The following is a 17,409-nucleotide window of genomic DNA, read 5'->3' on the forward strand; positions in this document are numbered from 1 at the left end:
GAAATTAACACTTATGTGTACAAAGATCTCTTAACACAGAGATATTTAACAGTTTTACATAAAAAAAATTCAACCTTCTGTAATTTCTTGTTTGAAATGTGAGCTGCAGAATTTCTTTCTATAGGCTTGTTTCTTAACAAGGATTATAATGAAAATGTTGACATGAACTTCACTATATTTATACTCGAAGAGTAAGAAAATAAAGCTATAAAATCCTATTTCTAAACTCAAAGAAATACAGTGATACACTACAGGTATAATAAACAGTTTATAAGGACAGCTTCTGTACTGATATCATATCTAGAGAAGTGTAAGTATTTCAGTTATTTACTATTGATTTATATAACACAAATGCTTCCTTTCAACCATTGGTATGCAATTGGCCATTCCTTACATAAACACAAGCAATCACAACAATACATATCGTGAAAAATAAACTATCTTATTTCTCACTCACAGTTTATCAGAATATTACAGAATATAAATGGTAGTGCTTTGATAAATCGTATTAGAAATACAATGTTTAAAATACACATATTAGTACAATATTGGTATCATTTGTACACATAATCATGAATGAATCTGTCTCTTTTTTTAAACCTCAACATTTAATGGATTTTTGCTGCTGCAAGAACAGGTGTGGCTGAACAGCTCACGGCAGATTTATTGTTCATTAGTGATTTTGTACAATGCTTCTGTGGAGGTGTAAATAATCTGAACTGCCAAGATTGGTCTCTAGTTCACAATCAATACTTTGCTTCTGTCATCAGGCTAATTACAGCAGCGAAAAAGTCACCTCACAACTGTCACCTCACAATCAACAGCAGTTCACACTAGAGAATTTATTTTGGAGGTTATTTTTAATTGATATAATAAATATTCCTTATGCAGCCTAAACAAAACATGTTTCAATAAAATAGGAGTGTTATTCTTAAATCTTTCCTGCTTGCCTAATCTGTTAGAAAAGGAAAACCAAAAAATGAAGCAGAATGCTGAAAAAAAAAAAAGTATTGAAATTTGTAAGTTTTAGGATTTCTGGTAAAAATTAAGATTATGTGATTTTTTTTTACACTTATAGTTCCTATTTATCATTTGTTCAAGCTACTACCATAAGAAAATAACTTAATAGATTAAGAATGATTTAGTTTTTAAGAATACATTTTTCTACTACCAACACAGTATCATCTACAAAATCTCTCCAATTTTCAATAGTTAATTCAACACACATTTTCTTTCCTTAACAGCTGAGGTAAATTGTTTTACACATTTGTGGAAGTTGGAACAGTACCGGCATTTCAAAGAAACCCAAATTATCTCGAATGCATTTAATGCTACCATACAAATTACTCCAAGGATCTGAAGCTTACCTTGAAATGTAGGCTTATTCATACTAGCCATACGAGGACAGTAATGTTGACCTGGGAAGCCTTGAATGTGAACTTCCAGTGGAACTGGACGTACTGATGGTCGGAAATTGAACAAGCCCATCTAGAGTAAAAACGAGAAAGAAATCATTTTCTGTTTTCCTATTTAAGTGTATGTAACAGTGTCTCATTAATATGGCCACCTAAGCCACACTATTAAATGCCTATTTATCAATCTTCCATATACCTGATGAATGTTGAGCCAATCAGCAAGGTCTCTGGCATTAGCTAATGCAGTAGATAGTCCAACTATTCTAACAGGCTTTTCTGTGTGTGATGAGATGAAATTTGTTCGAGATACAATGACTTCTAGAACAGGGCCTCTTTCCTCCCCTAGGAAATAGGAATAATACATGTTAATCATTTAACAAGTCCGACGCTGGCTGCTGCAAGTATGAGAGTCAAAATGTGTAAACTGGCATCAGATACAGTGGTACCTACCAAGAAGATGGATCTCATCTATGATGAGAATAGTGACTTGCTTCACATAGTTCCTATTTTGCCAGCTTCTACTGACTCCATCCCACTTCTCTGGTGTAGTGACAATAAGGTCAGCCTTAGCAATGGATTTCATATCAGGAGTCACATCCCCGGTTAGTTCAATAACTCTGGAAAGGAAGAAAATGATCTTTTTCTCAGAAAACACATGCCCTTGGAAAGGTAAAAATTTATCCTTCAGAATAAAATTTTATAATGCTTAATACTACTTTATCTCCCCTTGATTTCTGAAATTTTCTCAGTCCAAAATATGTTTCTTAAGAATTGTAACAGAACATATCAATTGAAATCACTGATAATCTAACTTTCATGCAGATATGCAAAGGTGTCAAACTTTGCTATGATTATGTTTACAAAGTCTCCGCTCTATGTGTTTTTATAGAGCTGAACTCATACTTCCTTCTCCATATGTTGGAATAAACACCTTTCTAATGAGGGAAAGTGTTAATTTATTAAGACATAAAGAGGCATTCACTAAGAACATAATTACGTGTAAGCTTCATTTCTTTTTTTAGACTAAAAATTTCTATAGATACTATAGGTAAATCCAAACATACTAGGACATAAACAAGATATGCTGGGGCAAATATGTGCTACCTCATTCTAAGAAGACCTCAGTTTTATAGTGAGAAAGAGGGAAATCTGAAGGCCAACTTTAAATTTTAGGTAATTACTAAATAATTTTTATATCTAACTTAATTCTAAAAAAACAAAAAAGGGTAAGACTAGTTTCCCCAAGTACAGTGTTCCCAAAGCTTTTGCTTATTTTTATTCATTTTTTATTTTTGTATTTTATTATTTTGAATATGTAATACATTCACGTGGTTCAAAGAATGTGTGGTGAGCAGTCTCTGTCGTATGTCTATCTTCCAATCACCTGGTCCTTATTCTAAAGCAACAACATATATTCTTTACCATTTTTTAAAAAAGTAAAAGATAGGATACTTTACTTAAAAACATTTTCTATAATATCTCTGGAGATCACTCCTTCAGTATATAAAAAGTTCATTCTTAATAGAATGATACAATATTTTGCATTGTGTAAATGTACTATAATTTATTTAGTCATGTTCTATTGGACACTCAGGTTACCTGCAACCTTGCTAGTAAAAATACCACAATGAATAAACTTGTGCAATACTAAAATATTCTTTAAAAAGTCATGTTCTTTAATGAATTTCTATTTTTTGGTAAGATTATTTATAATCAAAATGCCCTCAGTGTGATTTCTGGGACTTACTGCGAATGATATGAAAGGAAAATAAAGAGATAAAACTTATTTTTCTTTAGTTTTAGAATTTAAAAATTATGAGAGAATTATTTTGTCAAGTATTCATATTAAATAATTAAAGGACTTTCATTTTTCAATACTAAAACAATGGGAATAGTGATAACATTTTAACAGTAATTACAATACCCTTAAATAAAAGACTATGAAAATCACTGTAAAAGCATTCAACACTTTTGTGAAAATCTTTTATTTGTTCATCCTTTTAGGTTACTTAAAACACATCTTCTGATAAAGCAAGAACTTACTTTTTACCAAGTTTTTCTTCTATTCTAACTTTCCAATCATCCATTCTTTCACGTACAAGAGCTTTTAAGGGTGCAATATACACTGCCTGAAAACAGAGGGGAGGGTAAAAAGATCTCATGAAAATAGTAACATCATTTTCAAATAAAGGTAAACCCCGTAAAATTCATCCACATACGACAGTGTGGTTTAAAAATGTATCTTATATTACTGAAAATTTAAAATTAATGGGGAAAGTTACTAACTTGCTCAAATTACCCTCATCCAAAGTAAGACTGAAATATAAGACATCATAAAATACTGACACAGAAAATATTAAATATTTTTTAAAAGTCACTGAAGGTGTTTTAAGTATTTTATATTCTGATGAAAATAAGTTTTTCCTGTTATTATGATCAAGATTCTAACTCCTCCATGAAAAAAGTTACTACTTTTGAAATTCTAAAACATAATCTGGTTGTTTAAATTTTAATGGAGATTTTATGAAAAATGCTAGTCATATATTCTACCTTTTCTTAATAACAACAATTGGTCTTTAATAATCCAAATCTATATACAGAATATTCAGTGAAAAAAAATATTTCCCTTATAAAATGTTTCAAATTTATAGGAGAGGTCTACTATTGTATTAACAGGTCTCATAATGGATCAAAAACCACAAAATAGACTGAGAAGTAGGAAAACTTCAAGCTAAGCAGAGAAGAAAAGTCGCTAATTGAAAATCACTGAAAAAGGAAGTTAAAACATTTCTAAAATAATAAATGATGAGGAAAACACCACATAATTCCAATCACAATGTATGAATTAGCTTTCCTGAAAAATATGTACCTCTAAACTATGAGTATGTACTTCACATTTCAGGAAAGCATAAATTTAAGACTTATTTGACTTGCCACATTACATTAATAATATGGCATTTGCAGAAATGTGGAGTAAAACTGCCTCTGTATTTCCTGTGTATAATTAAACTGTATTTGTTTAAAGATTAGGATTTCTTTTAAAAAAAAAAATTTTTTTTACATTTATTTATTTTTGAGAAAGAGTGAGACAAAGTGTGAGTGGGGGAGGGGTAGAGAGAGAAGGAGACACAGAGTCAGAAGCAGGCTCCAGGCTCTGAGCAAGTGGTCAGCACAGAGCCTGATGCAGGGTTTGAACCCAAAAACTGTGAGATCATGACCTGAGCCGAAGTCAGACGCTCAACCGACTGATCCACCCAGGTGCCCAGATTAGGATTTCTTTTATAGCAAAAGGATGTGAGTAAAAGTCATTATTTATCTTATAAATATGGCTATGAATCAGGTATCTTATAATGAGAAAAAGACATGTGGAAATTGACATGTACATTAGAAATCTAACTAGAGAACTCCAAAGTTTAAGATAAGTTTTCTTCTGGCCAGTTATCTAATACTGATCTGGTCCCCTGCACCCCCACCTCCTGCTCAGAAAATTCACTGAGAGAGTGCTTGTGTCCTGATGTGTATTTAGAACTGGCTAGTTTACAGATTATGAACTGCGTTTTCTAATTTAATGTAAGCATGTGATTCTTTCAAACAGACCTTTGAAGTAGGGTACTTGTTGAAGACTCTGAAAATGGCTAATTCAGCAGCAACGGTCTTTCCTGATCCAGTGGGTGCTCCAAGGAGGACATTACAGTCTGTGTGGTACAGGGTATGAAATATTTGTGTCTGCACAGGGTTAAAGTGGCTAAAGTTGTATAGTGCTTCATATGCTTCACATCCCAAAGCTGTGATTGGTAAAGGCTGAAGATCCAGTAATTCTGAAAAGATGAAACACGTACTGCCATTAAAAAAACTGGAAAAAATGCACAATACTGAATATTGTCTCTTAGGAATAAATTATAATAATCTTTAATTCCTTAGAGGGGGAAAAAAAGACTTAACAAAAATTTTTATATACTGTTACATATCTTTTTTTCCCTGTTACTACATCTATAATATTGATGAACTGGACACTTTTCTGGGGGAGTCCCCATATACCGAATACAATGTCATACCTATATCTATCTATCTATCTATCCATCCATCTACCTACCTATCTATATTGCTCCTCCCAATCAGGAAAGTAATTTGAATAACAGGTGAACGAAAATATGCATGGTATAGAAGAAAACTAAATCTACCCCTATCTGTAGAAAAAGGAAAACCACTTGCAAACTTCAGTTCTAGAATGGTTACCAATAAGAAATTTCCTTTGATCTGTTAGAAAATGGACCAAACCAGAATGGTTGAGTGAGCTATTGCTCTAGCCAATGTAAACTAAACTAAAAATAATTAAAGGAAGAAACTCAGGGGGGAGTTTCAAATCAGAGAATGACTGGGTACAAAAGAACTGCACTGAGAAAACACATAACAGAAAGCCTGGAGAATTCTCTGCTCAAAAATTACACTTAAAAATAAAAAGCTATTTTTAAAATATTATCTTAGCTCCACAGCTCTACTCTATTACATAGGTACTTGAGAGCTAACCACATGTTTTCTATAGCAGATTATAATCTCCTAAATTTTCTGTACCTACTGAAATCAAGAAGGGAAGAAGTCTTACCTTGCAATGCTAATCAAGACATAGACATATTCTTAATAGGAACTAAAAAATAAACATTTTGGTATATATCGATTGTCGATATATATTGTTGATATAAATTAAAATGATTGACTTCTATGAAAGTTGAAGAATTTTCTTGGCTGATTTAGGTTGAGGCACCATATGTACACATGCACCCATGCACACACCCGCATGCACGCATGCGCGCGCGCGCGCACACACACACACACACACACACACACACACACACACACTCAGCCAAATAGAACCGGGAATCACTGAGGTTACATCATGCATTTATAGTATCAACTGAGATGTCACGGTGGTGGTACATTTACTGCTTTTTAAAATGTAGTTAGAAGTCAACTAATTATATAAATAGGATGATATGTGCTTGGCCACTCAACAGAGAGGTGATAAAATGAGCATTAAAATATAATGTTCATGCACGTTAAAATCAAGTACTGAAGTCAGAGATCTACTAGTGATGATGGTAGCATGTATTTTTAAACTAAAGCACTAAACATCGTTATGTATTCTGAGATTCTAGATATCATATAAGGCATATTTGATGGAAGAAAAGCAGAAGGGTCCTCTTCAGTGAGTATATCAGTAGATGCTACAATCTCATTATTTCTCTGTTGACAAACTTTTTTAGTTTTATCAACATATCCAAGTGGTTTTAAGCTGTAAAGTATTTCCCTTTAAGATATGTTAAGATAATGAACAAGGTACCCATTTGACAAAAATGGCAAAGATGAAAGTCACATTAATGCCTTCTTTCATTTCCCAAAGGATTGTGAAAAATATGTTAGTATGAACTAATTCTTACTAACTAACTAATGTTCTTACTAACATTTTTATTTTGAAAAAACAAAGAGTTTGTCTTCAGAGGAATTATATGAAAAAAAAATTGACCTTCAATTTTCTATAAATTAAAGGCCTCCTGAAATCAATAATTATCAATTATGAATTCTCAGTAAGAAATAAACTTAATATAATAAATTAATAGCTCAATCTAAAGATTTTTTTAAGAGCCCAACATGGGCTTGAACTCATGACCCTGAGATAAAGACCTGAGCTGAGATGAAGAGTCAGAGGCTTAACTGACTGAGCCACCCTGGTGCCCCTAAAGATATTTTTGAAATAGAATATAGGCCACTGGAAAGTATCAATATAAACATTCATGAAATTTTGCTTCTTTAATAAGTCACAATATAAACATACTTGCTCATGTTGCAAAAATCTAAAATGGATTTTTGTTAGTTGACAATGAAAAACTGTTACATGATATTGCAGATTAGTATATACCCTTTTATCATATTACTGTGGAGGAACAGAACTAATAAAAATGGTACTTGTTTGTTGGATGCAAAGTGACTTGAGGTATAGTGAATCTATTCTGTAGTGATAGTATTATCTAATTCCTTAATATTAGCATTTGTTATTTTTGGTGTAGAAGCACACTGTATGGAGGGAAAAGAACCTATAATTCACTTTAATTAATTCATTTAACATACTAGAAATAAGTTTAAGTAAACAGTAATAAACGCAAAGAAAAAGTATACCTCAAAAGCTTCACAGAGAGCACAGATTAACACTTGCAATGGAAAAGGAAGAAAATATGGAGAAATTGTAATGATCATATGTAAAAATAGGGATGAAGGCAAAATAATACAGAAATAGTGAGTCTCATGCTTATTAGAACTATGAGACTGAACTACACTTACTTTAATGTTTTTGGAACTAAAACAAAATTAAGGCCCACCATAAAACTCTACCAAATGTATATATAGCAATCTATTTTAGAAAGTCTCTTTTCAAACTATATTGACAAATAAGTTGGATTCTGATTCAGATTCAGACTTTTAAGTATAGACAATTGCAACTTTAATTAACACAACACTTCTGCAAAATCAATGATTCAAGTTACTATTCAATGTTACCTGTATGAGGAGGATGTCTCTCTGGTAGAATCAGATGTTGAAAGTTGATAATGCATACAGCCTCAGCTCCTAACCATCTATCAGACACTGCTCGGATGTAGTATTGGGAAGGCAAAGGCTCAAAAATAGGGATTGTAAACACCAGTAGTTGAGCTTCTTTACTAATAACCTAATGTGAAATAAAATCTCAAATGAACATGAATATGCTAATGATAAAGGCCTTCTTAGTCTATGGTTAAGACAATGATATCTACAGCAAGAGGTACTAAAGATAAAGAAAATATCTTAGATTTCTAAATAGTCGAGATTTTCAGGCACTTTAGAAATGTGTAGGTGGTTTCCTTCTGAGGATACCTGATATTGTTGAAAGTAAAATTTATACTCAATTTATATTATTTATATATGCATATCATCACATATTAACAAGTTACCAGTTTGACTCATTATCAGAATTTCCCAAACTTCATGCATTAAATTACTCGACTTCATAATTTTTACCAAATTATTTACTTAATATTTTTCTTTAAATTCTATTACTACATTAAGTGAAATAAGAGGAACTAGCATAAATAGAAGGTAATCATGAACACAAAACATTGCTGTGAAATTCTACTGCTGTCTACCCAAGGTTCCCAGCCTGAAGCTTGCTTTCTCTTCAATAAAAAGAGAAATCATGGATGAAGCATCACAGTTAAAGATATGCCAGCATCAAATTGAGTCTTTCTGCTGTTATTTATGGAAAATTTTTTACAAATGCCCTTTTTATAGACACTTCTCTAAAGAAGACATCCAGATGGCCAACAGGCACATGAAAAGATGCTCAACGTCTCTCCTCATCAGGGAAATACAAATCAAAACCACACTCAGATATCACCTCACGCCGGTCAGAGTGGCCAAAATGAACAAATCAGGAGACTATAGATGCTGGAGAGGATGTGGAGAAATGGGAACCCTCTTGCACTGTTGGTGAGAATGCAAATTGGTGCAGCCACTCTGGAAAGCACTGTGGAGGTTCCTCAGAAAATTAAAAATAGACCTACCCTATGACTCAGCAATAGCACTGTTAGGAATTTACCCAAGGGATACAGGAGTACTGATGCATAGGGGCACTTGTACCCCAATGTTTATAGCAGCACTCTCAACAATAGCCAAATTATGGAAAGAGCCTAAATGTCCATCAACTGATGAATGGATAAAGAAATGGTGGTTTATATACACAATGGAGTACTACGTGGCAATGAGAAAGAATGAAATATGGCCCTTTGTAGCAACATGGATGGAACTGGAGAGTGTTATGCTAAGTGAAATAAGCCATACAGAGAAAGACAGATACCATATGGTTTCACTCTTATGTGGATCCTGAGAAACTTAACAGAAACCCATGGGGGAGGGGAAGGAAAAAAAAAAAGAGGTTAGAGTGGGAGAGAGCCAAAGCATAAGAGACTGTTAAAAACTGAGAACAAACTGAGGCTTGATGGGGGGTAGGAGGAAGGGGAGGGTGGGTGATGGGTATTGAGGAGGGCACCTTCTGGGATGAGCACTGGGTGTTGTATGGAAACCAATTTGACAATAAACTTCATATACTGAAAAAAAAAATAAAATAAAATGCCCTTTTTACTCTGTGAGCCAATACTCTTTAGTATTTTGTTTTTGTAACACCTAAAGTTATTAGTTTTAATTTAATAAATAACCTAAAGTTAGTAATTTTTATTTATTTAATTTTATTTATCTATTACATTACTTATCCCATCCATTTGACATATTCCACTCCTCTGGAAGTCATGCCTTAAACCATGATAAAAATTACAATTCAATTTCTCAAACTAAGATCACATTGAATATATGAATACAATAACATGCAATTCCTGTTTTCTTTAAAACCAAATAGAAACATAAAAAATAATAAATAAAGCTTTAATGGCATTATGAAATTGTAGAGAAATAGGTAAAAACAGAAATTATTTAGTTCATATTTTCTTCTTTCTATAATAGCAACATAATAATAGAGCAACACACCCATGTTTACCTGTTTTTTTAGAACTATAAAATACTCTGAATGATAAATATGGTCATTTGTAGGATCTTCTACCCAAATCCACCAAGGTTCTCCTACTGTCCCATGGACCTAGAAAAAAATAAGATTCTTATACTATGTATATTTTAACTCAAGTAAGGGATATTGTTGTCTGCACACCCAGCAGCCATTTTTCTCTAACAGCTTTATTGATGTATAATTTACATAACAAAGTATACTCATTTAAAGTATATAGTTCAATGGTTTTAATATATTCACAAAGTTGTACAAACTCTTCCATAATCTAATTTTAGAACTACCCCCAAAAAGGTACTTAAACCCATTTGCAGTCACTACGTAACTTCCCCTATTGGTCTGCAACCTTGACAACCCCAATCTGCTTTCTCTCTATAAAGATTTGCCTATATTGGACATTTCATATAAATAGAATCATATGTGGGCATCTGTGATTCACTTCTTTCATTTACCATGTTTTCAAGGTTCATTCATGTTGTATCATGCATCAGTCTTCATTCTTTTTAATTGACAAATAATATTCCATTGGATAGCTAGATATACTATATTTCGTGTATTCATTCCTCTCCCTCTTTTTTTTTTTTTTTTTTTCCCTAACAAAGCTCAATCTTGTCAGTGCTCATCTTTCTCTAATGTGACTCAGGAGAAAGGTGACCACATCTCTCAGGATGATTTTGGTTAGTACAAGCCAATCAGCTTACAGCATCCTCCTTACAACAAACAGCTTGTGGTACGGGATAGGCACATGCCCAATACCAGCCCAGTTAGACTGAAGAAAAAGTCTTCTAGTCCATGCTCTGGGTTAAAGAAGTAGGGGTGTGTTTACCTTTCTCTGTTAAGTGTGAACAAGGAAGCATGAAAATATTTGGAAAGTAGCCAAGAGTGTAAGGACAGCAATATGATGGGCCCTAAATTATAGCATTAAATAAAAGACTCAATCACCTTTGGAGCCTATTCTACCTTTGGAACTTTTATTGTGGAAGACAATATATTTTCCTGCATAAGTCAGTTTGAGACAAGTTAGGTTTTCTATTCTTGTAGTCAACAGCCTTCTGATAGAGTTTACAATAAAAACAATTAAGTACACTATCATACTAATGAATTAAACCAAACTGTAAAAGATTTTCTATGGATACTGATAGAAGTAAACAGTGTGAAAAAAAATAAAGCTTTTATGCATTTTAAAAATACTCTATTAAATACAAAATGAAATATGAGTATATGGCTAATTTATATTTTATGTGAAACTTTGTTTATACAAATATTAAATATAATTTTCTATCATGTAGCTCTCACAGAAATTCTATGAAAAACTAATAATTATTATTATTATTACTTATGTTTACAGACGAGGAAACTGAAGAAATTACTGGTTAGGACAGTTTACAACCAGTGGTAGATTTGCATTAGGACTACGGTTGGGTAATTTTTGAGCACACTGACAAAATTAATTCATATTAAAGATGTACAAATAATGTCAGGTAATGTAGAAGATATTTACTGAAACTGAATTAGAACCTTACAATAACCATGTAAAGTAGGAATTGCCACAACAATTACTGATTTCCTTGCCTTCCTCCACTGGCTTCTTGAAAGAAAGGATTGAGACTTACTTTCTTTTGTATCTACAATCTCTACTGTACTCTTTGTACAGTAACTGCTGAAAAGACAGACCTTTAAAAATTTTGACAGAATAAGAAGAGGATCAAGAGTAGATCTTCCTAAACACACACACACACACACACACACACACACACACACACACAAACAGTAACACCTAAGATTTAGAAAGAAGAATCGAAGATATACAAACAGAAATAGGCATGTTATGGGTGCCAAGGAAGGGCATTCTCAAGAAGGACAAAGTATAGTGCTGAATGTTCAGAGAAGTAAAAAAGATCTGAGAAAAGTCATTTATTATGGCAACCAGTCAGTTTTTAGTAATCACTGAGAAAGTAGTCTCAGCAGGAGGGAAACTGGTGACCAGGAAGAAATACAGACTACTCTTTCTACAAGTCTAATGGTAAAGAAAAGAAGAGAATGATAGTTGGAGAAATATCAGGATTAAAGGGCTTGTTTAGCACGAAGAATCTTGACTTTTTTAATAGACTAAAATGACAGAGTAAGTAGGACTGGCAAAAAATGAAGATACCAGAGAGAAAATTAAAGAAGACAAAGTTAATAAGCAAAGTCACTATGAAAGTGAATCACTAAACTGTTGTTCAATGCTAAATATTTAGGTCACCTAAGAGTTCTGGAAAGGTCTCATTGGTTGACATATTAATGTATTATACCATGTTTTTCTTGAGGATGATAGTAAATATTACTATACTGTTTAAAATAAATCTTCAATGTATCTTTTTTTTAGAGATTTTCTACATGCCTTAAGGACATATGTAAGGAGGTATAATTGAACCTGCAGTTTACACATTTTGTTTATCATGGATATAGATATTTTCCACTTTTACCTGATCATTCCAAGTAAAATCAGGACAGATGCTGAGCGTCACTCGGAGGACAGTCCGTGTGATGGGCTGAATGGATGCTTCCATTGTAACAGAAGGAATCTGATGAACACATTGTTTGACCTTGAGCCCAATATTCACATGATGCAGCATGTGACCTGTAAGGAAAACATCACATAGAAGAAATGTGTTCAGACAGAAAAAAAGCAATATAATCTGACTTGTAAATGGGATTTCAGAGAAGGTGGTTTTATTGCTTGTTTTATGATTTGCTACGTAGAATAGCTGACATTCTTGACCTGGCATGTTTGAATATTTTGTAATAGTTAACTTGAATTAGCAATTCATAGCTCTGAAAACCAGTATCAAGGTTTCTTCAGCTATTAATAGGGTTCTTAAAATTACTGAAACTTGACAGTGTTTAAACTACTATAAACAGTTCCACTTCTCCTAGTTAGCTCATGACATAGTATAAAAATATTCAGTATTTTGTGAAAACAGCCATTAATTTACACAAAGTCTATTTCTCAACATTATAACCATGATAGGAAATGTTTTGATAATAAAACACAAATCACCCATCCAAACTCATTTCCAGAAAAATGCTAAAATATAAATTATGGTCACATAGCACATAATTAACAAGTTATACATATTTTCATGAATGATTAGATTCTGAAATAGTTATGTCTGGGAATGCCAGGGTCGGTGGGGGGGGGGGTGTCACAAACAGATGTGACTAACTATAGACATTTTCCTACTTCAGTTCAAGCAATTAAGTGGAAACAGATTATATTTAATAGTATCAACATTTCTTGTCTATCTAGGTTCTTCGTAATATAATTTCTTAAAGCAAGATTACGAACAGATCAAAATGTTCTATGTTCACCAGAATCTGAACTAAAGTGATTTTCCTTATTTTGATACAACATTTACATGTTACTCCAGTGTGAGTGCTCTCAACTTCCTTCGTTAATATTCTCAAGTTCTCTCTATTTCATTGATACTTCCCTTCTACCATTCTATCTTGAAAGTGTTCTCACTATACAAGTGAAATAACTACCTCAACCTCTCTTTACATCTTTGGACCTTATCCCTCCCCCCTTATTCCTCCTCAGCCTGACTCCCTTCATGTGTAATGTCTATTCTGTTCTGAATGTGAAATATTAACTAGTCAATACATTATACATTTGTCCAATAAAATGTTCAGGTACGTGAAAATGTATGGATAAATAATTTTTCAACATCATATAAACACAGAAGAACAAATGTTATTTACATTTGATACCAACGTGATTTAAAATGGTAAAAATTTATCTTGAGTAATGTGAAAATGCACAATAGTTCTCTTTTATATCTAATAAACTTTTATTTGTAAAGAATAATACATTAAAACACTTTTGCTTCCTTCTTACCTATTTCATCTTTCCTCATGTCTTTCAGCTTATCCACAGTAAGGTTTTTTTCTTCTAATCTTGTTAGAATGTGTGGTGGTAACACTGAAAACTGTCTCAAAGGGCTAGCCCAACCCCAAAGCCTCTTGTCAATGACTTTACTAAGATTCAGGAGCCTGTAGGTCATGGCAGGCCAACGTTTCCTCAGAGCAATTTCAAAAAGAGCACGAACAATTCTAGCTGCATTCTGAAGAATAAAAAGAGGGTCAGTAGTTAGGTACAGTGTACTTGTAAATTTGTCAAATTTGTCATTCACACCCAGTTTTAAAAGAAGTATGCCAAGTTGCACCCTTTAATTGTAGGCAACATCTATTCTCATATAACCCTATTTATCTTGATTATTTCTACATAAGAATAATTACATCCTTCATATGTGGACGTTATCTTGTTTAATTCTCAGATGGCAGCCTCATTTCCAAGTTTTCAGGAAGCTCCACCCTACATCCCCTAACCAGGAATGAAGGAGATAAAACGTATATAAAGTACTTAGTATGCTGTTGAGGCCATTTAGAATATAAGAGACAGTCAAGGATATTCTTGGGTATATAGTGGAATGATTATAAGTCTACTTATGAAAATAAGGAGGACTTTGGGATCCAGTCAGATGGAAAAATTAGTAAGAGAAGAGTGATAAAGGAAGTACTGATGAGTGTAGCTATCTGTATTAGTGGCTCTCTAAAAACCAAGCAACATATTAACAGCATTATGTACCTAATTTAATCTATTATCTCATTTAATCTTTATAACAACTGCATTTGATTGATCTTGATATTATGATTTTACAGATGAAGATACTAGAGCTTGGTATGGTCAATAATTTGACCAAGATCACACAGATAGTTTGTGTCACAGTATCTATTCAAAGTCAGGTCTAAACAATTCCAATTTAACTCCAAAATTCTAAATTCGATGGTCAGGATAATTTCATTAATAGACATATAGAAAGCTACAATGTTTGAAGCCTATTAAGCATCTCCACAGTTAGTTTCTATTTGTTTTGCCCTCTTCCCTCTATCATTAACTTTGCATATTTTTACTGAAGATTGTTTTTAAAGTCATGACCTTGGAGATACCTCATAGAATTTAATGACATCTATATCTGAAAATGAAGACTTTAAAAACTTCGATTTCTCTATCTAAAATCTTCACTCTTTTTCTTCTCTTTTTATTATTTTGACCAAGATCGAAGTTATGAGGTAAAAATGATCATAAGAGTTAAGGGATTTGATATTACATTTTATATAAAATATGTATTTGTCTCTTAACAAATTCAACTACTTTTTATCAGTATTAGAAATTTAAGAACAAAAATGGTACTTAGAAGTATAAGGACAGTTTGGATACCTATTAAAAATTACAGGATGGCTTTTATTAAGCCAAGAGAATGATAAATGAAGTGAACATTTTGATTATTATCTCTACCAAAGAGATTTTCTTCTTGCATCATTCCTAGTTGCTCCTGTAAGAACATGCCAGGCTAATTTTCCCAACTGTATTTGAAAGTATGTTATTTTTCTATGTCACAACCTACAGTTGTTCCCTAAAAGCTAAAAGAAATGGAAGGAGGAATCCCATGTGAGATATAAGCAGGCATTTTAATCTGGAATGATATAAATTGAGTGAGCATAATGATTAAAGTCTCTAAAATGTGCAGTTTAGAGAAGCTAAATATAGGATTCTTTATAAAATCGTAGAATATTTGAGCTAAGGATTTATCTCAGGCCTGAGATAATCAAGTTTTAGAAATACAGAAGGGATGATTACTATTTTACAGAGCTGAGAGGGTGTTTGTGGAACTGTTGATGGCTTAAACTTAAAACATAAGCTCAAAAGTAATTTATCCCACGCATTCAAGAATAATAAACCCACAATAGCCATTTAAGAAAAACCAGGATGCTTTGAGATATAACCTTAATTTTCTGAGACTGACTTTCTGAGCACCAATCATGAAGAAACCGTAAGTTTTACATTATAAAGCAATCCATCTGTCAGTCTTGATAATCTCGAATCAACCATAAATGGGCCAGATTATTCATCTGGAACCCAGAAAAGCTTTAACTTTTAGAGAAGTCATTAACTGTTTCAATATAAAATCATTAGAAAACATAAAATGACAATATAATATTATTTTTCAGAAAAACAGATAAAAGAAGTTAGAAACAATGGTTCCTATAGAAGTCACAGAGTTTTGAGACTATATATAAATTTTTATGGCAGGAAACACATGTCTTCCAAAATGCAAAAAGAAAAGGAAGTTTTCACCACATCCACATTTGCTTTACAGAGTATATGAAATCACCTGGTTCCTTGGCTACTTTGATTAAATTACTGAATTCATTCAAATTGCTTGCCAATATGTCTTGGTTCATGTTTGCAAATATTTCATGTTTATAGTTATCTTAAAGCACCCCTGAGTATTTATGGCTGTTAATACTAATTTATTTAACACAAACATACTTTTTCTATATAAAGTTTTTGAACAAAACTACCAACATAAGATACATAGCAGAATCATTTCTATATTTATAATAAGATTAAGCTTTTATTTTTCCTTAACTTACAGGAGGCATTACTCAATAAAATATGATGAAAAAGGAATTTTTTAAAATTTTATTTTATTTAAAAAAAAATTTTTTTTTAACGTTTATTTTACTTTTAGACAGAGACAGAGCGTGAACGGGGGAAGGTCAGAGAGAGGGAGACACAGAATTGGAAGCAGGCTCCAGGCTCTGAGCCATCAGCCCAGAGCCTGACGCGGGGCTTGAACTCACGGACCGTGAGATCGTGACCTGGGCTGAAGTCGGACGCTTAACCGACTGAGCCACCCAGGCGCCCCTAAAATTTTATTTTAATTACAGTATAGTTAGTATACAGTGTTATATTAGTTTCAGGTGTACAACATAGTGATTCAACAATTCCATACCTCATACTGGTGTTCATCATGAGAAGTGTACTCCTGAATTCGCACCCTTATTTCACTCATCCCCCCACCCACCTCCCCTCTGGTAACCATCCATTTGTTCTCTATAATTAAGAGTCTGTTTCTTGGTTTGTTTCTCTTTCAAAAAAGGTATTCTTGGGGTGCCTGGGTGGCTCAGTTAAGCGTCTGACTCTTGGTTTTGGCTCAGGACATGATCTCACAGTTAGTGAGTTCGAGCCCTGCATCAGGCTCTGCACTAATGTGCAGAGCCTGCTTGGGATTCTCTGTCTCCCTCTCTCTCTGCCCCTCCCCTGTGTGCACTCTCTCTCTCTTCCAATCTCTCTCTCAAAAATAAATAAACAGCTTTAAAAAATTAAAAGAAAAAGGTATTTTTGATTAAGAGTATGTTTTTAAATAAAGGTCTAGAAGAGAAAACTCATTTGAAAGGTAAATACTGCAAAAAATAACCTATTTTACTTTACGTGAAGTCTTGAATATAAATACTACAACATTTTACGCTACAGCATTTAAAAAATATATATATTTAATGAGCTGT

General features: G+C 32.9%; 1 protein-coding gene across 3 annotated transcripts in view; it reads right to left on the reverse strand.

The window, feature by feature from the left end:
- The window catches only part of ASCC3 (activating signal cointegrator 1 complex subunit 3), a 369,269-nt gene that overhangs the window by 118,430 nt on the left and 233,430 nt on the right, over positions 1-17,409 (reverse strand). For all 3 annotated transcript variants that reach the window (XM_040474260.1, XM_040474261.1, XM_040474259.1), the window contains exons 21-29: positions 13,895-14,120; positions 12,483-12,637; positions 9,991-10,089; positions 7,965-8,133; positions 5,013-5,233; positions 3,459-3,544; positions 1,866-2,032; positions 1,612-1,757; positions 1,368-1,488 (exon numbers count right to left, since the gene is read on the reverse strand). In XM_040474260.1, the coding sequence (XP_040330194.1) occupies positions 1,368-1,488; positions 1,612-1,757; positions 1,866-2,032; positions 3,459-3,544; positions 5,013-5,233; positions 7,965-8,133; positions 9,991-10,089; positions 12,483-12,637; positions 13,895-14,120 (1,390 nt within the window). The remainder of the gene's footprint in view (positions 1-1,367; positions 1,489-1,611; positions 1,758-1,865; positions 2,033-3,458; positions 3,545-5,012; positions 5,234-7,964; positions 8,134-9,990; positions 10,090-12,482; positions 12,638-13,894; positions 14,121-17,409) is intronic.

The sequence above is a fragment of the Herpailurus yagouaroundi genome, unplaced genomic scaffold (assembly GCF_014898765.1).
Source record: "Herpailurus yagouaroundi ecotype Mexico unplaced genomic scaffold, PumYag 139, whole genome shotgun sequence".
Taxonomy (NCBI): Eukaryota; Metazoa; Chordata; class Mammalia; order Carnivora; family Felidae; genus Herpailurus; species Herpailurus yagouaroundi.